General features: G+C 43.4%; 2 protein-coding genes across 2 annotated transcripts in view; both read left to right on the top strand.

The window, feature by feature from the left end:
• pdzrn4 (PDZ domain containing ring finger 4) overlaps positions 1–14,698 on the top strand; it is a gene marked incomplete at both ends in the record, with an annotated part of 61,824 nt that extends 47,126 nt beyond the window's left edge. Inside the window, 5 exons of the mRNA XM_084049421.1 lie at positions 3,499–3,561; positions 9,851–9,955; positions 11,239–11,361; positions 11,843–12,973; positions 14,108–14,698. Coding sequence (XP_083905547.1) covers positions 3,499–3,561; positions 9,851–9,955; positions 11,239–11,361; positions 11,843–12,973; positions 14,108–14,698 — 2,013 coding nt within the window. The remainder of the gene's footprint in view (positions 1–3,498; positions 3,562–9,850; positions 9,956–11,238; positions 11,362–11,842; positions 12,974–14,107) is intronic.
• sema3aa (sema domain, immunoglobulin domain (Ig), short basic domain, secreted, (semaphorin) 3Aa) overlaps positions 1–24,369 on the top strand; it is an 818,452-nt gene that overhangs the window by 550,024 nt on the left and 244,059 nt on the right. The window lies entirely within an intron of this gene.

Below are 24,369 nucleotides of genomic sequence, written 5' to 3'. Positions count from 1 at the left end.
GTTACATGCCTACTAAGGAGAGAGAGAGAGAGAGAGAGAGAGAGAGAGAGAGAGAGAGAGAGAGAGAGAGAGAGAGAGAGAGAGAGAGAGAGAGAGAGAGAGAATGAGAAGATTCAGGAAGCCTCCGAGATTCAACAGTTGATAATGCTGTGAAATAATAGTAATACATTTTTAAATCAAATTCTTGGGTTGTTCATATTTTTTTAGGCACACTGTAGGCGTCCCTTTTTTCTTTGCTTTTTGTTTTTCTCTCTCTCTCTCTCTCTCTCTCTCTCTCTCTCTCTCTCTCTCTCTCTCCCCCCCCCCCCCCAAAAAAAAAAAAAGAAACAGTGAATATGTGCTTATGGACAGAAAAATTATTATTGCTACAAAGGCTCCTTTGAAAAAAAGTCCAAATGCAACATGCCTAGAGGAGGCTCAAAGCATTAGCGAGTCTATTAGATGAGAAATTATTACTTTGACTTCAGGTGCGGTATAAGGCTCGGCGCAGGGATTATTGGCACCGTCTCGATGATTAAACAATGTCCCGTTTAAAAGGACAACAGTACGTTCCCTTTCTTTCTGCGTCAATTTCAGAACTTCTTGTTTAAAGCGTTGGTGGAGTTGCATGTGCTTCTGCATGTGCACGTGGGCCATGCGTGGTGCTCAACATCCCGCCCTTCCCCTGGCGTTTCTCCTGTTCTTCTGAAAAAAGATGGTAAAAAAGAAACATCATATGAAAATAAATAAAAGGGTGCAGGCTGATCCCGGCATGTTAACAGCCATGTGAGAACAAGCAACCTGCCGACAGCGGAACGTGTGCTACCGCACCTCCTGATAAAAAGGATAGGAATGCTAATCCTTGCCTCATTAAAATGCATTTATGGGCAATGTTTGCATGACTTTGGGCATAGCTACAGTTTATTTCTCTCTTCTATCTTCTTTCTTCTTACTCTCTTCTTTCCCATTGCCGGTACATTTTGTTTATTAAATGTCAGCCTTACTCTTTTGATCAGGGGTGTAAAGTATCTAAGTACATGTACTCAAGTACTTTATTTAAGTAAAAGTTTGAGGTACTTTTACTGGAGTATTTCTAATGGAAGGGACAACAAAGCACACAGGAGCATTTGTTGAGGATGTTGGCAGCGATGTTGGGTTGGGGGCGGGGGGAGGGCTGGCGCATCAGCGCCTCCTCATATGCATCCTCTGGGACGCGTTTTAGGAACAAATACGAGACGTCGATCGCATTCAACTGAGTTGAGTCTGTGTGTCTGCGGCGTAATCACCCGCGGCGTCTGAAGACGTCGCAGTCTCTCGCTTCGTATCTCTCTCACTCGTCTTATCCTATATAGTGATAATAATAATAATTAATTGCATTTTTATAGTGCTTTTCCAAGTGCTCAAGGCGCTTTACAATTCATTCATTCATACAGGGGGGGGGGCATTGGGAGGTGAAGCGGCGAACTGTCGATGCCAGCGTCCTCACTTTCCCACACCAATGGTGGCAAGCTAGCGCCGACCGACTGATTGGAGGCAATGCAGGGTTCAGTGTCTTGCCCAAGGACACTTCGACACTAACTCTGGGGGAGCCCGGGATCGAACTGGGAACCTCGCCGGTTCTACCATCCAGACGCTCTACCGGCCACTCTACCCCTGAGCCACTGCCGCCTACAGTGTCAGCCTACAGTAAAACCCCGAAAATTAACAACTCAGAGAGTGTACCAATGAAACCAAATGGACTGGTTTCATTGGTACACTCGCTGAGTTCCAAATGGATATAAATTAACACTGAGGATCGTATTGGGTACGGTTCTTCCCTCTCCCTTCTACTGTTCCCTCTCTCTCCCTCCCTCCCACAATCTCTCTCACTCTTTCCCTCCACTATACCGATGCTCATTTGGTGTGATGAAAGGGCCTCGGCATGGCACGGTAACCCAGGTGATGAGAAACGGAAACCCGCCGCAAAAATGAATGAAACAGAGCAAACACAAGAAGCGCGAGTGGAGTCGGCGGTTTCTGACGCCATTACGATGTATTTGCTTTCCCGATATGACACCGCCTGGATGGCTTTGTTGTTGACACACATTCGGGCACGGTGCGCTTCGCCATCACAGGGCCACATCGCCGAGCTTAATAAACCCCCCCCCCCACAAACACGGAATATGGAATAATGAAATCCAGCAAGCTGTCATATCTACGATTCCCCTTCATCTCGGTTTCCCCGTTCTGTTTGAGCTGCCGCTGGAACGGCTGACTGCTCGCTCTTGTGATTGGAAATGCAATATTATTATTTCTTTTCTTTTTTTTCTTCTACACCCTCCCCCGCCCCCGCCCTGTTGTGGGCCTCATATCACAGCAGCCGTCCTTTGAATAACTCATAACTTCTTTTTCTCACTCTTGCTTGGATTGGAAGGTTGATTTGTTTTTTTCCTGCGCGTCGAGAGAGGTCGACGGCCCCTTGAAACGCGGGAAAATAAAATAAAGAACACAACAATGGCATCAAAATGAACACATCACCCACAGGATAGTGAGAAAAGAGAAGAGTAAAGCACATTCCTGGGAAACTTCACAGTTTCCGTCGCTGTTGGGTGGAAATCTTGTATATGTCCAAAACCGTTACTGTTCAGGAAATGAAACAAACCTGGAAGGACGCATTGTGAGCTTGTAGATCGGCTATTTACACTACTTCTGCTTGACACTCTTGTACGACAAAGTAGGGCATTAACCCATTTAGACCCGAGGCGCCTTCTAAATCCTGACCTAAGTTTTCTGAAAAACTTCAAATATTTATTCAAAAATTTGTACATAGCAACAACAACCACAAAAGGGGTTCCCCGATTGAAAGGTATAGTTACGTATAGGGTTTCCCGGTCTAAATGGGTTAACCCATTAAGACTCAGATCTGTGTAATTCTAAGATTTTCTTTGGCTATTCAAAAATAGCAGATCTATTTTTGAATAGCAGATAAAAATGAATTGCAGATAAAAAAATCTTCCAGGGACCCCCAGAAGCAAAGATTTGAGTTATAAATGTTCGCTTTAAAAATATATATATTGAAATATTTGCAAACATTTCCACGGTTTAAAAGTAAAATTGCAGATCTACAAGCTCATAGCGCAGCACTCAGTGCCATGCTACGAGCTTGTAGTTGTAGATCTGCTATTTTTGAATACAGATACCTTCCCGGTCTAAATGGTTAGGTAACGGAAAAAACATTAAAAAGTTAAAAGGAGATAAGGAGATGCAAGGTTTCTACCCGACAGCAACAATTTGCAGATATTATGTGGGGGGGGCGGGGGAGGGTTGGCCACCGGCACTGCTTACGCCTCTGGCACTGGCAGGGGAAACAGCAACAGTGATAAATCTCAGTCTTGTGCATTGCTCGCTTATCTATTGTCGTACTAAAGGACACGATGAATAGGTTACAGAGGGAACAGTGCATGGTGTCTTTTTTTCCTTTCCTTTTATTGTTTGTTTGTGTCACCACCGTTGATTTGTGTTCTTGTATTGTTCTGCTAGGTGGAGCCTAACAGCATAGCAGCGAGAGACGGACATATCAAAGAGGGAGATCGCATCCTACAGGTGTGTGCTTCTTTTTTTTAATCTCTGTTGACAAAGGCATACAGTGCACACAAGGACGCCTTATGAACGCACATGTACTGTAGATAAGTTGACACGCGCGTTCGTGCGCGCGCACATGTACGCGCTAACACTGGCGTGAGCACGCACACAAACACATATGTGGGCATATGGATAAATGCTCAAATGTCAGCAGACTATAATGCACAGTGTGGTTATCTCTGAATATCTCGCAGAAAACTGAAAGAGTACACACATCAGTTGTCAGGGTGCTGGATTAGGATACAACAGTGTCTCTCAACCTTTTTTGGCCCGTTGCCCCCAACCCAATATTCAGGTCCCTACCCTCCTAAATAGCAGATCTACAAGCTCACAACTTGTTGCTTTGCGACGGGTTGTGAGCTTGTAGATCTGCTATTTTCCAAATGGCCAAAGTCTATGAAGTTTTGTAATAATTATATAATAATGTAATTATATTATTGTAATAATTATAATGTAATAAAAATACATCTACAAAGTAATTAGTAACTAAAGTTTTCAAATAATCGTAGTGGAGTAAAAGAACAATATTTGCCTTTATTTGTAAAATGATTGAAAATTGGAAATACTCCAGTAAAGTAAAAAATCCTCACAATTGAACTTATATTTGCTACAGTACTTGAGCAAATGTACTTAGTTACTTTCCACTACTGCAACACACATCACCGAGATGTTATCTGCCGTCGAAACGCACACATACACGTTGTAAATGCAGCCATTTTATGGCCCGGCCAGGCCGTTGTCTTCAGTATAGCGGGCAGCATGCATATTTTATCACCACACTTTAGCAGGGAAATGAAAGTCCTTAATGCTGGTTAACAGGTACTACATCATTCTGTAGCACCACCTGTCTTCCTCTCTTTCTGTCTGTCTCACACTTGCTCTCTCTCTCTCTCTTTCTCTATCTGTCTCAAACCTTCTCTCTTTCTCTGTCTATTACTTTATTTCTCTTGATTTCGACTCGCTCTCATTCTGTGTCTAGCAGTATAGTGGACAAAGTATTCAATCCCAGTAGTCGAGTCAAAGTACAGTATAGATAGTATAGACTCCCCCGCTCCAGACATTTCGCTCCGGCCTGATGGTGTCTTGGGCCGTGTAGGCTCCACTTGCGGCATGCCTGATAGGCCGTCCTTAAAGGCCTCACCGTGGGTTTGTTGGGCTTCTTCCTCACGGAAGACACAAGCTGGGGCGCCAACCCATATTGCTCCCGGGTTCATAATAATGTACTTTTTCCCTTCCTTGAAATGTAATGAAGTCATAAATGAAAGTCATGAGTATATGTATGTATCTGAATATATTGTACCTACCATTGCTTATTCCCAGTATGCCCTCGCTCTCACGCTCTCTCTCTCTCTCTCTCTCTCTCTCTCTCTCTCTCTCTCTCTCTCTCTCTCTCTCTCTCTCTACCGGTCTTAATGGGTTAATTTGGGGGTCCTAAACATGAAAATAATTTGAGAACCACTGCTTAAAAACACAAACAAAACAAAAACGAATTAAATGTCCCAAAACTAGACACACAACACTTTCACAGTGTCTCCCTGCATATACTGTACCTTTCTGCATAACAATTATTTCCCATCCGCCCGTTCTCTCTCTCTCTCCCCCCTTACAACCTGCGTGTCTTGTGTCGCAAAGTGTTTCCCAATAGTGTGAGTGATTGGGCGGGGGAAGTCGGGGCTCGGCTGTACCGCTGGCCCTATTATCTCCTCCTGACAGTCCCATTACTCTAGTGAGGAAAAGATGAACGCCACCTGTCACAGAGCAGTTAATTGTATGTCTGGATGTGCGGGCGGGGAGAGGGGGAGAGAGAGAGAGGGGAGAGAGGGAGCCTGGACTACGCGTGGACTACCAATGGTGTAAAGTAACTCTACTCCACCACATCTCAGATCTAAATATTGTACTTTTACTACACTACAATTAGTTGAAATCTTTAATTATTAGTTACTTAAAATGAAGCTATTTGAAAATAATGCGTCGCACCGCGACGCATTGTGAGCTTGTAGATCGGCTATTTTCAAAAGATTTTTATATTTGAAAACTTGTGAAATGCGGGACATACATTCTGTATGCATAACGAGTACTTTCTACTTTTGGTACTTTAAGTACATTTTTATACCAATGCTTTTGTACTTTTACTCAGGTACATTTTGAATTCCTGGACGTTTACTTGTGTATTTTTACGTTGCATAGGCTACATACATTTACTTAAGTAAAACATTTTAATTGTTTTTTCATCCCACAATTTTGTAACCACCTGTTTTACACCCAATGCCAATTGTCTATGTAATCCTGGGCACTAAGTAAAACATTTTGAGTACTTTTTCCACTACTCCACGACTCCCCTCCCTCGGTATAACATCAGCGGCATGCTGTCTATACCACGCCTAGCCTTGCTCATGGAAATGCACTGAGAAATACCTAGTTATGTTCTCATGTTTTTCTTACTTGACCGCAATGTTAACATTTTGATGGCAGGTTATTTAGACAGATGCAAGGTTCATTGTTTACCTGGTATCCTATGGCTTCAATGTACAGAATATTATTTTGATAGTAATTGTTTAGATTGGTTTGATGTGTGTGTTTACCTTGCTTATTATTGTAAGTCACTCTGGATAAAGAGCATCTGCTAAATGTCGAGAGAGAGAGAGAGAGAGAGAGAGAGAGAGAGAGAGAGAGAGAGAGAGAGAGAGAGAGAGAGAGAGAGAGAGAGAGAGAGAGAGAGAGAGAGAGAGAGAGAGAGAGAGAGAGAGAGAGAGAGAGAGAGAGAGATTTCTGACATTTTCCCAAAAAAGTTCAAAACTTTTCAGAAACATTAGAAAACCTATCTTCATATAATTGGTCCTCACCAATGCTCATGATAAAATGATACCATACTCGGTCTGTGTCTCAGAGGAGGGCTGTGGACACTTCAGAAACGAGCCTACCAGTGACGCCATTGTTAGGCGGGGGGGGGGGGGGGGGATCAAACAAGATTTAAAAGAATATATTTGTATTTGTATTAACGTGAGAACAATGGATTCCATTATAGCATGCTAACTTTCCAGGAATAGAAAGCCTGCAGTTTTTACTAGCTTGAATTTCCCATTAATTAGGCTATGTCACTGGTAGGCGGGTTTCTGAACTGAGACAGTCAAAAATAGACACAAATTACGTTTAAATACGAGTGAGGAGCATTCAAACGAAGATAGTATAGGTTGAAAATGGGTGAAGTCGTCCTTTAAAGGAGAATTTCGCCCTAGGCGTTTCCTTACCTTTATTTGAGGTCGTTATCTCATCACAAGTGTGGTCCGGGACGCCCAGTCGTGATACTTCCGCCCGCCATTGGTCCGGACAGAAGGCGGACCAATACGCGAGACGAGATTTCAAAAGTGATTTCAGTAAAACAGATTTGTAAACAGTAATGGCGGCGCCCGTGTAGCAATAGCATTGTATCGACATCAGACGGACATCAATATACCATACAATCAACACACTCGTATAACCTGCGCATATACTTATTATCCATTATCGGCACAATAGTCAATGTAATGTGAGCGAAAGAAATGTCTGACACATTCTGCAAATGCGAGCGAAAGAAATGTCTGACACATTCTGCATATACACGCTTTCGTGTTGATGCAATGTGTAATCAATACACAATTTGTGTGTAATGTGTACTTAACCCATTCAATCCGGGAACGCATCTGCGTCATTTTAGATGTTTAGCTACAGCCTATAACCATTATTTTATGCTTTGGCTATTCAAAAAGAAGCAGATCTAAAAGCTATGCGCACTATGAGCTTGTAGATCTGCAATCTATTTTGGGTTCGTGAACATTTTCGCAAATCTTTGAATATGTATTCTTAAACAACATTAACTCAAATCTCTGCTTCTGGGGGTCCCTGGAAGAAAAATGTTCATGTCAAGGACCAAAATTATATGTATTTGGCCACGGAGCTCAATCTCAAAATATATTGTTCCAGTGAACCCCCCCCCCCTTCCAGGAGTTCCTTTTCAAAAAAATATATATTCAAAGATTTGCACAAAAAAAGCAGATCTACAAGCTCGTACGAGCTAGTATATCTGCTATTTATGAATAACCAAAGTCTAAAGTATGGATAAAGTGGTTGTGTTCCCGGTCTTAATGGGTTAAAGGCATCTATAAGCATGCAACGCACAGATAATCGAAAGATACAGGCGAGGAGGAAAGAGAGAGCAACATGGAACATTGTGACCAACGTTCAGTGGGTCTACTCAAGCAAAAACTAATGTTTGGCTTGTTTTTTTTTTTCTTTCCAGAAATAGAATTTGATTACATTTACACGAGAGGGGGTGCCAATATTGCACCGTATAGCACTCCCTCCTGCGTATTTCTGTCATTATTCCAGTCTTATTATCATTATGTATCATATTGGATGTCAAGTCAGTATTGACAAAATATTATTATGAAAGATTATTCCACAAGGAAAATTGTGAATTCCTTTCCCTTTCTACAGTACCCTTCTACAGACCTGTGATTGTACTGTAAGTAAGATAAACCGTTAGACCTGCAGTATTTGGGGTAATTGATTGATTGATTGATTGAATATTTTATTAGACAAAAAAGTAAAACAGCACAATTACATTTAAAATACTTTGTCTAAAAGGCCCGTTCAAAAAAGTCCTTGCGGTCTTGTTTCCATTGAGGTCCTTGGTATTCAATTCATAGTCATATACATACATAGCCAACAGTTCAAATATCAACACAAAAATACAGAAAAATAACACTGTACAAACAAAACAAAAAAAATATCAGAAAAAATAATGATGCTATATGTACAACAATGGGGGAGGGGGGGGGGGGGGTCGTCTGTCTAACGGGAAAAAACGCACTACCTCCTTTTGTGGTCTCCTGAAAGGTGAATTTTCAGGGCTGTTTTAAATGAGCCCAGCGAACTGCATTTTTTGAGGGATGGGGTTAGACTATTCCAAACCTGGGTGGCAGTGCTGTAGAAGGAGAATTTGCCCATGTTTGTTTTATGGGTGGGTGGTACCAGATCGTTGTTAACACTCCCTCTAGTTTTGTGACTGTGGGTGTCGCTAACTTTTTGGAGGTATTTAGTCAGATATGCAGGTATAGGCCTAGGGGGCATTTCGGGCAAATTTGCATTTACAATTTTGAAGACCGATCCCATTTTTAGTTGATTAACCCTGTCTTCTACCCTGAGCCAGGCAGCCTAGGCTGGCAAAATGAGTGGGAGAAAGGTGGGTCATGGGACCCAGTCCGAGAAGTAGTTGAATCAGTTTGTTTTGGGAGGTTTGAAGCTTAGTCTTCAGTGACATTGAGATGTTGGAGTACCAAGAGGTGCAAGCATAGTCAAAAAGGGGCTGAATCAGGGCCCCTGAAAGGGTCCTGAGGGCATTTTTGTTGCCAAAAGAGGAAACCCATACATCTGGTTCTCTGGTTTACTCTTGATCACCTTTGTTGCCATGCTTTCACCAGTCAGGTATTTGTCAAGAATACAGCGTGTTATAATAGGTAATCTCTTCTTTGCTAGAGATAATTGTGTTTTTACCTTGAAATCGTTAACATTCATCTTTCTGAGGGAATTTTTGGTCCCAAAGAGAATGCATTCAGTTTTTCCAAGGTGTAGTGACAGTTTGTGACAGTAATACTACACTGGTCTACACTGGTAATACTACGCTGGTCATCAGTTTTTGGTTTGTGAAAATAAACATACAATAATGAAGACCTATTCAAAATCTGTAGATTTATAATACATTTACAGCCAGTATCAAACTGATTCTGGTTAATGTGACTGTTTAGGACAGCTGGTGGCTGTTGCTAGGTTACAGGTACAGTATCTGGTAAATAAGGTGAAGTGATACTTATAGACATGCAGTCTGAGTGCTGTTACCGGGAACATTCTTTCGAGTGCCTCTCATCCAATGAAAATGCAAGGTCGGAACTAACTGTGGTATGCTGTAATAAGACAGTGCTTCTCAAACCTTTTCATGTGAAGGACCCCGAAATTGATATGTATTTTGCAGTGGACTTAACATCTGAAAATATTTTGTGCCAGAGGAAGTATTCCAAAATTGTTTCAATTCAATATTTTTCTAAAACAGCCGACATGAACTAATTTGGCTGGGGACCCCCTTGAACCCCTTAAATGACCCCCCTTTGAGGAGAGAGGAATCTGGATGATTCATCTCTCTGAATGTCTAACGCAATACAACACAGTGCACAATGGTATACTATACATGCATGTTTGTGTGTCTTTGAATGTCCAGATAAACGGCTGTGAAGTGCATAGAGACAGAGAGAAAGCTGTGGGCTTGTTGTCAAGTGAGGATGTCAGAAGCATCATACTGCTTGTGACCAGACCGGAGATGCAGGTGAACGCACGCACGCACGCACGCACACACACACACACACACACACACACACACACACACACACACACACACACACACACACACACACACACACACACACACACACACACAACACACACACACACACACACACACACACACACACACACACACACACACACACACACACACACACACACACACACACACAGAAATAATGGTCCTATTTGACAGCCATATGTCTTGTCAGATAACAGCCATTGCCTGTTAAGTGCCTTTCCTTTCGTTGTTGACTGACAGCATGGCATGATTGTTTGGGGGACGCACGCACGCACTTGTAGATCTGCTATTTTTTTTTTTTTGTCATGACAATTTGTGCAAATCTTATATATATATATATATATACATATATTTTTTAAACTACATGTTTTACTCAAAGCTTTGTCCCTGGAACAAAACTTTTTCATATCAAGGACCCCCAAAATTGTACACAGAAATAATGGCCCTATTTGACAGCCTATGTCTTGTCAGATATCAGCCGATGCCTGTTAAAGGAGAATTCCGTTCATTTTAAGTGTTATGTTTGATGTGCGTCAAATCACTTACCAACGTAGAAATGAAAATCGCGTGACTCCACAGATCCCCCTATCGACCCCCACCGTTGGCATGACAGTAGGATAGTGGATAGCCCAAATTCGCCTATTTTAACAAATGCAAAGTCTGTTTTTTTGCTTCTAGTACTCATTGTTGAGTCCCATGATAATGTAACAGGCGCTAAAACTCCGAGAAGCTAACGGCTAATAACAGAACGAGCTAATGCTGGGGCTGCTTATTTCTCTGCATGGCAGCCCCAGGTTGCCAGGTCGGGAGAGAAACCGGCAACCAGCATTAGCTCGTTCTGTTATTAGCCGTTAGCTTCTCGGAGTTTTAGCGCCTGTTACATTATCATGGGACTCAACAATGAGTACTAGAAGCAAAAAAACAGACTTTGCATTTGTTAAAATAGGCGAATTTGGGCTATCCACTATCCTACTGTCATGCCAACGGTGGGGGTCGATAGGGGGATCTGTGGAGTCACGCGATTTTCATTTCTACGTTGGTAAGTGATTTGACGCACATCAAACATAACAGTTAAAATGAACGGAATTCTCCTTTAAGTGCCTTTCCTTTCCTTGTTGACTGACAGCATGGCCCGATTGTTTGGGGCACGCACGCACGCACGCACGCACGCACGCACGCACACACACACACACACACACACACACACACACAGAGCATGGTGTCAGTGTGCTGTGTGCTTTCAGCTGGATGAGGAGGTGTGGTTGGACGAGGAGCAGAGAGCGCTCCTGGAGGAGCTGAAGATGGAGATCCTGGAGGAGAGGAGGAAGGAGAACGCCAACAGAAGAGAGGAAGACGAGGAAGAGGAGGTGAGAGAGAGAGAGATGGGTGGAAATAAACAAGGGAATGGTGAAAGGAGTGGGGGGGGGGCGCAAACAAAGTAAGGCAGGAGAAGCGTGTGTCAGTCTATGTGTGGTGGCCGTTGGAATAGAGAGAGAGAGAGAGAGAGAGAGAGAGAGAGAGAGAGAGAGAGGGGAACAGAGAAAATATGGCAGGGACAAAGAACGAGACATGGAGCAGAGAGAAGGAGTGAAAGTATGGTGGAATGAGAGACGGAAGGAGGGATCAAGGGGGCATAAGCAAGGTAATAAAACAGATGTTATCCTCTGTGTTCTACCAAACTATGAACGCGTGCATTTGACCATATATTCAGATGGCAGCTATTTTTCTCTTATGACATTCTTGTACAGTTGTTTAGTTTACCCAATGAGTATGACCATCGGCAAAAGGGGTAAAGAAAATACATTAATTCAAGTCAACCCTAACAAAACCCAACATTCTCCCATCCAGAATCCAGCAGAAGAAGACGTGACGACAGACACGGCGACCTGCTCCTCCAACACCCAGGACAAGGACAGCGGGTTCGGACGCAGCACAGAAAGCCCAGAGCACCGCCCCCTACTGGCCAGCAGGCTCCATAGCAGGAGGAGTCCAGCCCAGGGCCTGAGGGATCGATGGAGGGCCGAGCATCCCCACACCCAGCAGGGCCAAGGACTGGGAAGCCGAGGGACGACCGTGGTTCTCCGAGACCACCAGAGCTCCAGGACCACGACGATGTCCCAACTCGCCCGGGAAGGAGACGGAGGAGGGAGTGTTCTGGGTTTGGAGAACCGCTTCCAGCAGCTCCTGGAGCTCAAGTGTCAGATCCGAAACGGAGAGGAGTGCGGCGTGTACTCGATCCGACACAGCATCGAGTGTAGCCTGACGGAGCAGGGAGGAGGGGGAGGCGGAGGAGGTGGTGGAGGAGGAGGAGGAGGGCTCGGGGTGGAGCAGGAGCTGAGGATGTTGAACGAAGAGCTTCACAACATCGAGCTGGAGTGCCAGAGCATCATGCAGGCCCACCAGCTCCGCCAGACTCACCAGCACGGGGAGTCCCAAGCCCACCAGCCCTCATCCTGCTCTCCGGGAGGACGGAGCCCGAAAGACGGGCACAGGCGGCTTCAAGGTGCCGGCAGGCTGTCGGACATCCACGAGCACCCGGAGAGGTCGGACAGCGACAAGGTCCGCGGCGACAAGGACAGCTCCAGCGCCTACAACACGGCGGAGAGCGCCCGGTCGACACCGCTGGGTACGGAGAGATCTCCGGACCACTCCCTGCAAAGACGCATCGACCTCACCAACCAGAAGAACCTGAGGCTGGCCTCTTTCTCATCCTCCACCTGCACCTCCAGCCCTATCCCGATCCCCAAGTCCCAGGGGACGCCGGGCCAAAAAGGCAGACCGCAGGACCCGGGCCCCGTCATCTCCAGCAGTCCGGACCAGAGCAACCCTTCGCCCTCGGAGTCGGACCCGGCCCTGCCCGCGGACGACGAGAGGTGTGAGAAGAAAGGACGGACCAGAGGTTCCCAAAGAGGGCTTCCTTACGCTTCACCCTATCACACCTCCCCCCACCATGGGCAGGGAGGCTCCAGGCAACTCCAGGTAGGTTACAGCTAATCGGAGAGGTTGGATGAAAAGATTCAAATCGAAGTTATGTCTGGAAGGATTTCTATTCTATTTTATTCCATTGAATCGGTTTTGATTTTGTCGACTAAAGCTATAAAGAAAAATGTTTGTAGACTACCTTTTTTCACTAACGAAAACTAAATAAAAACTAAGCTATGATGACTAAAACTAAGACTAAATCTATTGACAATTCCGTCAACAAATAAGAACATTTTTTAGGGAGGGACTAGTGGAGAAGAGATCCAGTAAAACTATGTTTGGTTGCGCTCAGGTGTTTCACTCTGAAAATAAGTGATCTACAAGCTCACAACGCGTTGCGCTGTGACTAAATACATTTTAGTCGACAGTCTATCAACTATTTAGTCGACTATAATCAGGGGTGCACATAACTTTTTTGGTCTAGTATTCAGAAGAGCACCTGGAGATGTTGCTCACCAAATAGATGGCTGCGCGAGAAAAAAGGACGCTTCACTGGCGATGTTGTAGCGCCCTGCTTCTAAATTCCGCCGTTTTTCGCCGTTTTTTTTTCCTTCACGCCGTTTGGTGCCCCACCCCCAAGGTTGCTGCCCTGTGCTGCGCTACTTTTATCCGCCAGATTGGGACGCTCACGGCATATTTTGCATCATCACGGTGCGTTCATCATCACTGACGAGTGCCTGTAACACAGCCAGCAGCGTGCTGCGTGCGAGTCGCGCGACTGACTTTGTCTGTGTGTCAGGATTCGAGGCCACAATCACGTGCAGCATGCGTCCCCTCCGCCTAATGGCTGTGTATGGGGCCGATGCTTGCTTTAGCGTGATTGAGTGAGTGTGGCTTCAGGAAGTAAATTCCTGTCCCAGCGGTCCCAGCTGCAAATGCGCTTCCCTTCGTCTGATGTGCCGCACAGCATGCATTTTGACGACGCATGCACACCTGCGCACAAGTTATGTGCACCCCTGACTATTATCTTATGATGTTTAGTCGACTAAAACTAGACTAAAACAGTAAAACGTCTCAGATGACTAAAATATGACTAAAACTGAATGGAATTTGAAACTGAATACAAATTTGCTGTCAAAATCAACAGTGTTGTTCTATTCTATGCTGACAATGTCTTCCTGTATATTACAGAGCTACATGCAGCTGCTCCAGCAGACCTCCTCTCTGGAGTATTCCCAGAGCCAGCTGAGCCTGCTCAGCATCTGCCGAGATCCACAGAGCCGCGGCGGAGGAGGTGGGCGACCCGGAGAGCCCCGCCTGGAGTGGAAGGTCAAAGTACGAGCGGACGGCACGCGCTACGTGGCCCGTCGGCCGGCGCGCGACCGGATCCTCCGCGAGCGGGCGCTGAGGATCCGGGAGGAGAGGAGCGGCGGCATGACCACGGACGACGACACCATGAGCGAGATGAAGATGGGGAGGTACTGGAGCAAGGAGGAGAGGAAGCAGCACCTGGCGCGGGCCAGGGAGCAGAGGAAGAGGAGGGAGTTCATGCAGAAGAGCCGGCTGGACTGCCTGATGATGAGGGAGGGGGGCGCGGGGAGCGGCACCGAGGGCAGGAAGGAGATCAACATCCTGGAGCTCAGCCACAAGAAGATGATGAAGAGACGCAACAAGAAGATCCTGGACAACTGGATGACCATACAGGAACTGATGAGCCACGGAGCCAGGGCGCCGGAGGGCACCAAGGTCCACAATGCCTTCCTGTCTGTCACCACTGTGTAGGTGACAGTCACTATACCGACCGAACCGTGGTCGTATACTGGGTCCTTTTCTTATTTAAGAAGCCTGTGCACCAGCGTTAGCCTGATTATCAGACTGAATCTGCGTGGAGCTTCAGTCTGACATTGGCTCCAGTGTAGGCGATTACAAGGGGGAGGGGATTCGAATTTCCCTAAACCAATCACAAGAGATCCACGGATCCCCCTACATCTGACGTCATCGCACAGCTTGTTTTAGCAGATATTCAGCTGAATGGCGTCGTTAGACCCACCACCACCTCCGACTCTCATTGGACAATACATTTTTGTATCGAATAAATCCTAGGTTCACATTACAACACCAGACCAAGAGAGGCGGTTCACTCAGAGAGTGGGCGGGGTCTATGGTCTGGAACCAGGCTCCACCAGCGTGGCAGTCAGACCTTGACTGAATGACTAAAGCCTGAATTATACGTTGGTGTGAGCCAGTGTCGCACACCGAAAATAGCAGATCCTTTGGAAGCTCGTAAAGTCAGGTATTTCCGGTGCGCGACGCGGCGTGCAAACCAAACATTACGGGGCATAACACTATACCAATGTCCCAGTTTCACCCCTCACTGTAGCCATGCGTTCTGTCAAAGTGCCCTTGAGCAACATGCTACCAGCTCATTATCTCTGCTGCTCCTAATAAGAGCACAAACATTATTCGTCACACCTGTGTAGGCGATGTATCTCACCAGCAACGACTGAATCTGTGGAGTATGGGGCACACTTCTGAACCAGCGTAGACCTACTGTGTCACAGCTGTGTAGGGGAGGGGTTCTCAACCTGTGGGCCGGGGCCCAATGGCGAGGGGTATTGCAAGTGGGCCCCTAAATAATTGGCAAAACACAACGATTTAAATTAAATCACCATTTCACCGATTTTCAACCTATTTTCATCACTAGTGCTCATTATAATGGTACGATCTTTTCTACTGGGTCTGTGTCTCAGAGGAGGGCTGTGGACAGTTCAGAAACCTGTCTACCAGTGATAGGGAATCCAAGCTGATGGAAACCGCAGACTTTCTCTTCCTGGAAAGTTAGCATGCTATGATAGAAGCCATTGTTCTCGCGTTGTTAACACATTCCTTGCCATTGACGTATATCTACGTCATTTCAAATCCAACCGTTGACCGCCATTGACGTAGATCTACGTCAATTACAAAAACTTTTTTTATTTTTTCTTATTAATTACGCTAGAGGGCGCTCCTTGCTAACCTATGAATGATCCCTTGACTGTGAGAGAATGGTAGAAGCAGAAATAACACAAAAAAAGGTCACCAGGTCACTCCCAGGTTATGAGATGTAAAAAAAACTCTAGCTCGGATTTCTAACTTTTTTTTAATGAAAACGAGCCATATTCAACTGCCGATTACAACAGAACGGACGATCGCGGTAAAACATATTTTGTTCCGGTGGATAGACGAGACCCTCCCCCCAGACAGCCTGTGTTTACATTCGTGTTCACATCGTGGCTCTCCGTGGATCGTCAAAATAAGGTAAAGAAAAACGCTGGCAGTAGCGGATGAATTGATTCATTAATACCTGGCAGAGAATGTGATAAAATAAAATCAAAATAAAGCATTTAAAATCTTTGTTTGACATCAAATGGCCAAACCTGATGGGTGGGCCGCGACGACTTTCAAGGTCTTCAAGCGGGCCCCGATCCAGAAAAGGTTGAGAGCCACTGGTGTAGCGGATATGTCATTCCAGAAATGGTTGAATATACTGTATTTGTCAAGTTCTCTTTTCTATATCAAGTAGCTATCTGTGCTTCAGGGACTGCTTCATTGATTCCATATGGTATAGGACCGTGTGATACCCTTTGTGAATTCATAATCGTCATCCCCACCACAATACCATAGTTGTTCTCCACCTCAGGGCCTGCAGGGACCCAGACTGCTACTACTTTATATTCTGTCCCCAGGACTCAACTTGTCAACCAGCACAGCAAGAAGACATTATTAGCATTCTTTCAAGTTTGCAATTCTGCAGGCATCACTTACACTGCAGGGGTGGGCAACGACCGCTGTTTTAGTTTTGTTTAACCCATTTAGACCGGGAAAGAATCTGTGTCATTTTTAGATTTCTTTGGCTATTCAAAAATAGCAGATCTACAAGCTCATAGCGCAAGAGTCCCACGCTACGAGCTTGTAAATCTGCTAAAAAAAAATGATGTGTGCAAATCTTATATATATATATATATATATATATATATATATATATATATATATATATATATATATATATATATATATATATATATATATATATATTTCTTTTTTTAAGCAAACATGTGTAACTACATTTTTTGCTTCTGGGGATTCTACAAATGTCTTCTAAATCCTACAGCTTTTTGAAAAACGTATGTTTCTATATATCAGTGGTTCTTAAACCTTTTCAAGTCAAGGACCCCCACAATGATATGTATTTGGCCGCGGACCCCCCATCTCAAAATATTTAGTTCCTGGGACCCCCATGAAGCAAAGATTTGAGTTAAAAATGTTTGCTGTAAAAAATATATAGTTTTGCACACATTTTCCAGGGGGGGTGGTGGCGGGGCGGCTTCAGAGGTGCGCTCCCCCACTTCCAAAATTAGCTCTACAACACTGATGACACATTGTGAGCTTGTAGACCTGACACGTTTTGGACAGACTTCTCTGTCCTACAGCGACTCTATGAATCATACAAACGAGCACAGAAGCCCAATACTGTACTTTGATATCGTGGGCTGTCAGGCGGGAACCTCATATCTACAAATTTCTACTTTATTTTCTGCTTCGTCATACACGAGTGCCGTGCAAAAGTTGTGAAAATAGCCGATCTTACAAGCTCACAATATGCATCGCGGAAGCAAAGCATTGTGAGCTTGTAGAGCGTCTATTTTCACTATTTCTGGACAATTTCGTTCCATTCCCTGAAAAAGGAACGGTTTTGGACATACAAGGTTTCCGCCGCACAGCGACGATATATATACCCTCACTTGACTCCTCCCCCTTCCACTCCGTCATCGCGTCCAAAAGCGGTACAAATTTCACTTGCCTCGTTCGAAGTGGCTTTTTTTGTTTCGTTTTCTTTTTGTACACAGGGAAAAGTTATTTTCCAATATTTTTTCACACTTATAGATCCACTGTTTTGTAAATGGAGCATTTGTACCTCGAATGAGTCTTGAAAACATTGTTTGTTTTTTGTAATTTCATATTTTCATGCAATTCAAGGACGACGACGTTCCTGCTCTGTGAAACAAATCATCCAGTCTTGAAGTGAACTTTCAGTGGTGTAAAGTAACTAAGTACATGTACTCAAGTACTGCACTAGAGTACAATTACTTTTATAATTTTATTATTATATTTACTTTACTGGAGTATTTCAAGTATCCAGTACTTTTACTTCTACAGTCTACTCCACTACATCTCAGAGGCAAATATATGTACTTTTACTACACTACAATTATTTGAAAACTTTAGTTACTAGTTACTTTGCAGATATCAATTATCATATTATAAAACATACATTAACCACTTTCGCCCTATTTTATACATATAGACTATTTGAAAATAGGCGATCTACAAGCTCACAACGCGTCACATCGCGACGCGTTGTGAGCTTGTAGATCTGCTATTTTCAAACATTTTAGTACTTTTACTTTTGTACTTTTATTTTCAATTCCGGACTTTTACTTGTAACGGAGTATTTCTATTTTGCAGTATTGATACTTAAAGGGATATTTCACTTTCAAAAAAACTTTTGGTCATTTTATCGTCTACTCAGACTTTTGTGAGCCCCCCATACAATTTTTAAGTTGCTCGATTCAGTATTTAGATATTTGATATTCATTTTATCAGACACGCCCCCTTCCCATACAAACCCATCGTAACTTCAAACTCCATTTTAACCATGTTAAATTCATCAAAAACACCCGTCCTTGGTTCACCCGACTCATGCCGCCCCCCTAATACGTGAGGGGGGCGTGTTTTTTCAATTACTTTTTTCATTTATTTTTAATATTTTTTTTGGAAAATGAAAAAAATGTAATACAACAAAAGAATTATAAAATAAATGAAAAAATGAATCGGAAAAACACGGCCCCCTCACGCATTAGGAGGGCAGGGTGAGTCACCAGAACCAAGGACGGGTGTTTTCGATGAATTTAACATGGTTAAAATGGAGTTTGAAGTTACAATGGGTTTGTATGGGAAGGGGGCGTGTCTGATAAAATGAATATCAAATATCTAAATACTGAATCGAGAAACTTAAAAACTGTATGGGGGGCTCACAAAGGCCTGAGTAGATGATACAATCACCAAAAGTATCTGAGTACTTTTTCTACCACTGTGAACTTTTCAGTTGGATTGTCAGAGCGAGTCACGCTCTCTCTCTCTCTCTCTCTCTCTCTCTCTCTCTCTCTCTCTCTCTCTCTCTCTCTCTCTCTCTCTCTCTCTCTCTCTCTCTCTCTCTCTCTCTCTCTCTCAGATAGCTGTCTCCTTTTCATCTCACATGAAGAAAGGTCGAGTCAGAGTTCTTTTGGTAACTGAATTGAAAGCACTTAGAATATGAACAAGGCTTGTATTATTTATGAGTTGGGTGGGTGAGGCTTTCTCCTCAACAGATTAACCTCAATTTACCTAACGTACTGTACTTATATTAAACCTTTGGACTCAACAAAACGACTTGAATGAATGCTTTGCTAATTCAGTGGTGGAATAAGTACTGAGTAAAAGTAGAATTACCACAATATTTAAAAAAAAGACTCAGTTACAAGTAAAAGTCTTGTATTCAAATCTGACTTGAGTAAAGGTACAAAGGTATTGGCATCACAATATACTTACAGTACTGAAGTAAAAGTACTCAGAAAATAGCAGATCTACAAGCTCTGAGATTTTAGATCGGCTATTTTCCAATTGCCTAAGTGTAAAATAGGGATTAAGTGGTTAATGTATGTGATAATATAATATAATAAAATAAAAAGTACAATATTTGCTTCTGAGATGTAACGCAGTAGTAGAAAAACTATTGAAAATTGGAAATCCTCAAGTAAAGTAAAAATACCTCAACACTGCACTTAAGTACAGACTACTACTTGAGTACATAGACTATACTTTCCACCACTGAACTAATTGGATTATCGCCTGAAATATTCTCCTATTCTCCATTTATTTTATTTTTACATAACGAATGCATTGTGTTAATAATGTTAAATAGACTCATATTTATATTGTTTATTTTATTTAATTTCCTAATTTATTTTAAATTATTATTTTCTCATCAGTCAAATGAATTTTTTTCAATAATTTGACTGCCCTTTGGAAGGCCGGCATAGTTCAAGGTATTGTTAATACAATGTATGATAATCTGTCTTTTCAAATTGTTGGACGCTGCCATTGAGGTAGATACAATTGGTGCTTTTTTCAATGTAAAGGTTATTGATACAACCTTCAGTATGTGTTGATGGTGATATTTGTACAAAAAAGAAAATAATAAAAAGAAAAATGTTAATAAACATAATTCTTTCTCTATTTGAAAAGAAGACCAACATTTTGTGTGTTTTACAATCTATCGATCAATCTACCGATCTGTCTGTCTGTCTGTCTGTCTGTCTGTCTGTCTGTCTGTCTGTCTGTCTGTCTGTCTGTCTGTCTGTCTGTCTATCTATCTATCTAGCCAGCCTATAAACACATTAATACAAGCCTATATGTTTTGGGCTGTACATCTCATTCAACCATAATATGCAAAACCTACAGCTTTTGTTTTGATTTGTTTTGTTTTGTTTAGTTATTATATGTCATGATGGCGCAAGGAATGTGCTGATTAGGAGGAGAAGCAGACAGCTGTGTAAAGCTTGAATTTTGCTTTGGCGTATGACATATGTTGTTGTGTATCGAATATAGCAGACATAAAAGCTCTGAACGCGGCGTGTTGCGAGCTTGTAGCTCTGATATTTTCAATGCACGACACCATCGTACGATGATCCCAGGCTCTATGCACAGCAGCCATTTTGGAGAAAAATTGGGCCTCTTGTTACTTCCTTCACAGGTGTTACCCAATGATACTAATGAAGGCTCTGTTCCATTCTGGTCAAACAGAGTCAGGGTGTTGATATTGTGCATGTTGGCTCACTAGAAACACTAGTGGGTCTCAAAGTGTGGTCCAGGGACCCTCATGGTTCCCTGAGAGGGTGTAACTCTGAGAGTTGTGGGGGTCCTTGAAATGAAAACATTTGAGAACCACTGTGCTACACTAAATGGAACAGAGCCTTCATTAGTGTCATTGCTAACACCTGTGAAGGAAGCAAGGAAGGGGCCCAATTTCTGTCCAAATCCCAACCTAGTTTAGCGCACACACCACACCACCAGGCCCGTCAGGCTGCCAGACAGACACCCTGCCACGCGGCCTGTGACAGATCCTACATTCAAATGCGTTCAAATGCAACGCGGGGGGATTAATCATTCATAACAGCAACTTGACTGCGACGCCTAATTCCTTGGCTCGCTGTCACACTGGAATGACTGATAGGATATTATGCGAGGGGGGGGGGGTCCGGTTTGCTGGGGGAAAGTCGTCAGACAGTGCTCACACACACACACACAGGTAATGTTATGCGTAAAGGCCCCAGCAGTTTTTCGGGGATGGCAGTCTTCTCATTAATTCTTCAGTTCACTGGTCTGTGGGGGAGAGAGACACAGGAGACTGACGGGGGGAACGGGGAAGACGTCCCCCTTAATGCTTTGAAACAGGGAGCGCAGTTCGCCCGTTTTGATGTATCCCTATATCGCTAAATGGACACGCATGGACACACACACACACACACACACACACACACACACTGTCAGTAAGTCAGTCATCGTCAGACCGTCATACAAGGAAGGACGAATCAGGCGTAATGTAATTGTGTGCATAGTGTTAACTGCAGCGATTGGGAGAATGACTGTATGGGACATAAAAATTCACCTTGCATCAAACCTCTTACCTTTTGGTTGCTGTCGAGTGGAAACATTGCATGTCCAAAACCGTTGTCAGTTATATTAAAACAAATAATAAATATAGCTGCAAGCAGCAATAAACGGGTCCACGGCATTAGGGGCAAAAAGCGATATGCAACAATAGCATAATAAGACGTACAAAGTCTGTAGGTCAAGCAGGGCATGAGCTGTACCTGTTCAAAGTTGGCATTTTTCAATTGATTGCTATAGCGCCACCCTTTGGCCAATAGTCGTGAGTTTTGTGTCTTAGCCGTTTGGCATAGCCCTCTACCATATTGCCGAGTTTCGTAAAAAGCATATGCACGGTTAGGCTAGAACTGCAAAAAGTGGCGGAAGAAAAAAGTGTAGTGATACAAAGAGGTTTCGAGCCTATAGGCCTCGAACCCTCAATAATTAAAAAAAAGCTCTTGCTAATACTTTTCACTGGTTCAACTTTTATAAAAAACGACAGAAAATGTGCTGAAATGTGCCATGGCAGTTGTGATTCTACACTTTACTCCAGGTGTGCTGAACAAATAAATGCAGGTGCGCTACCATTGTGCTCAGTTGTTTCATTATCAACCATGTTTTTCCCCCTCATAATGTAAATATGGAAGTGTATCTGATGCCACGGTATTAGTATGTAGGCTATGTATGTCCCTATTGATCATGGCATAGGCAGTGCTTAGTACGAGGATTTGTGCTAATAGAAAATAAAATACATAATTAAGCTAAACTCTCTCACACGTGCACGCACACACACGGTATGCAGGCAACATTCACATATTCAAGCACAAATGTTCTGGCGGACAGGCAGGGAAGGACATGTGTGGACCATAATCGTCGCCGTCGGGTGGAAACCTTTTATGTCCAAAACCGTCCTTTATAATTATTATTTAAACGAAACATTTTAAAATAGTTAAAATAGCCAATATCCTCTTTGCCAAAGTACAGGCTCACAACGGGTCGCGGCTCTTTGTGACTCTTTTGTATCATGAAGCATTTACAAAAAAAAATGTCAAAAGCTGAAATATAAATTTCTCCCCCGACAACAACAATATAATGTCTGTTTGTACACAGTCAATGGCAAGCGCACGCACACAAGACACACCAAAACGCTGCACACACACACACACACACACACAGTCGACCAGAAATGTGCCCCCGTCTTTGTGCTGAAAACAATAATCATGTATGGCTTGTCAGAATGATTTGCCAAAAGGCAGATATAATTCTTATGCTCATGTAGTTTTGAAAACTGAACACTTTCACCTCATGGATTCAATGCACATTATGAGTAGGACAGATGCAGGGTTAATCTGTTTCTCTGCTGGTGCGCTGCCATGTTCATAGGGGGAAAATAAAGGGAAGGCGTTTTCCTGCTCTGTGCTGACACTGAGAGGAGGATGATAGCTTTGCTATAGAGAGGCCTGTGTTGGGGCATGTTTCAAACACTGCAAGGACACAGTGTCAGTGACGTGATAGAGTGTTATCAGCTGCTGCCGCTACTGTTGGCCCCGGAGGACCCCTTGCGGTGTATTAGTTAGTTAGATAGCTAGCTAGCTAGATTGATAGATAGCTAGATAGGCTACTGTGCGACGGAGTCGTGCAGCAGTTCACTCACGCGCATTTATTCATTTATTTTTTGGCAAGCGACACCTGCATGAGTAGATAGATATTATTTAATTAACTATAAAAACAGGAACAGATTGCATCTGTCATAAAGTGGAAAGGAGCGCAGCGCTGACGTAAGGAGGTGTAATTATCAGTTGGGTGCATGTATCAGCAAACACACATGTGACGTTAATTATAATATGGCCGATAAATGTATTCTTTGGCCGATAAAATATAATCCTGTCGGTCATGGTGGCCGGCCCAAAAAATGGCCAGCGGAAACCCTGCCCGAGTTGTCTTGTACTTGGACCGCTTTTTTCTGTCTCTACACCAATCTCTTTTTTTGCGCTGCAGTACTCTGATCTAAACCAGCCTAAAACATCACTCAAGATGGACAGCCATTAACCTGATCCTAGGTCTGTCTAAAACATCACACACGAGTTAAACAGCACTTCATTGCGTTTCTCTCCTGATTAGTGCAGCTGCGCGCACACACAGAAGGCATACAGTACTACGGGTCTTTTCAGATCCACTCGGGTATTACACATAATGATGGACAGACCCGAGTTCCGAGGTATTAGCGCCGATTCTTCATAGTGATACAAATAAACAAGAACTTAAAGTATTAAAGTCAAATTGGTTTTATTGATCCAAGCCGGAACACAATCGATTTATTGATCATTAAAATTCTCTGAAAATGCTTTCAGCCCGCCCACGCAAACGCTTTCTGGATATGCAAGTGGGCCTTGATCGATAAAAGGATGGGAACCACTGCACTAATCAATTTCAAATCCATTATCTCTGAAATACACAGGATAAACGTTTTATTATTTTGTCTACCGTGGACTTAAAGCTGCACTATGTAACTTTCCTCCTCTACCCTGGATTTGAACCCGGTTTCCTGCACAAGTCCTGACATTTTTATCATTGAGCTAATAGGAATGCAACAAAAACAAAAGACTATCCAATCTTCTTGGGTGAATTATCCCTTTACTGTAAGTTACACAGGCCTTGAAGAGTGCTCATCTGATTCAGTATCGTGCGAGTCCCATTTTCTTTAACATGGTTATCACATTTTTACA

Source organism: Gymnoscopelus microlampas (assembly GCF_963454915.1).
Source record: "Gymnoscopelus microlampas genome assembly, chromosome: 23".
In the NCBI taxonomy this organism is placed as follows: Eukaryota; Metazoa; Chordata; class Actinopteri; order Myctophiformes; family Myctophidae; genus Gymnoscopelus; species Gymnoscopelus microlampas.
Note: the sequence above shows the minus strand (reverse complement) of the source record. Positions and strands in the feature narration are given on the sequence as shown.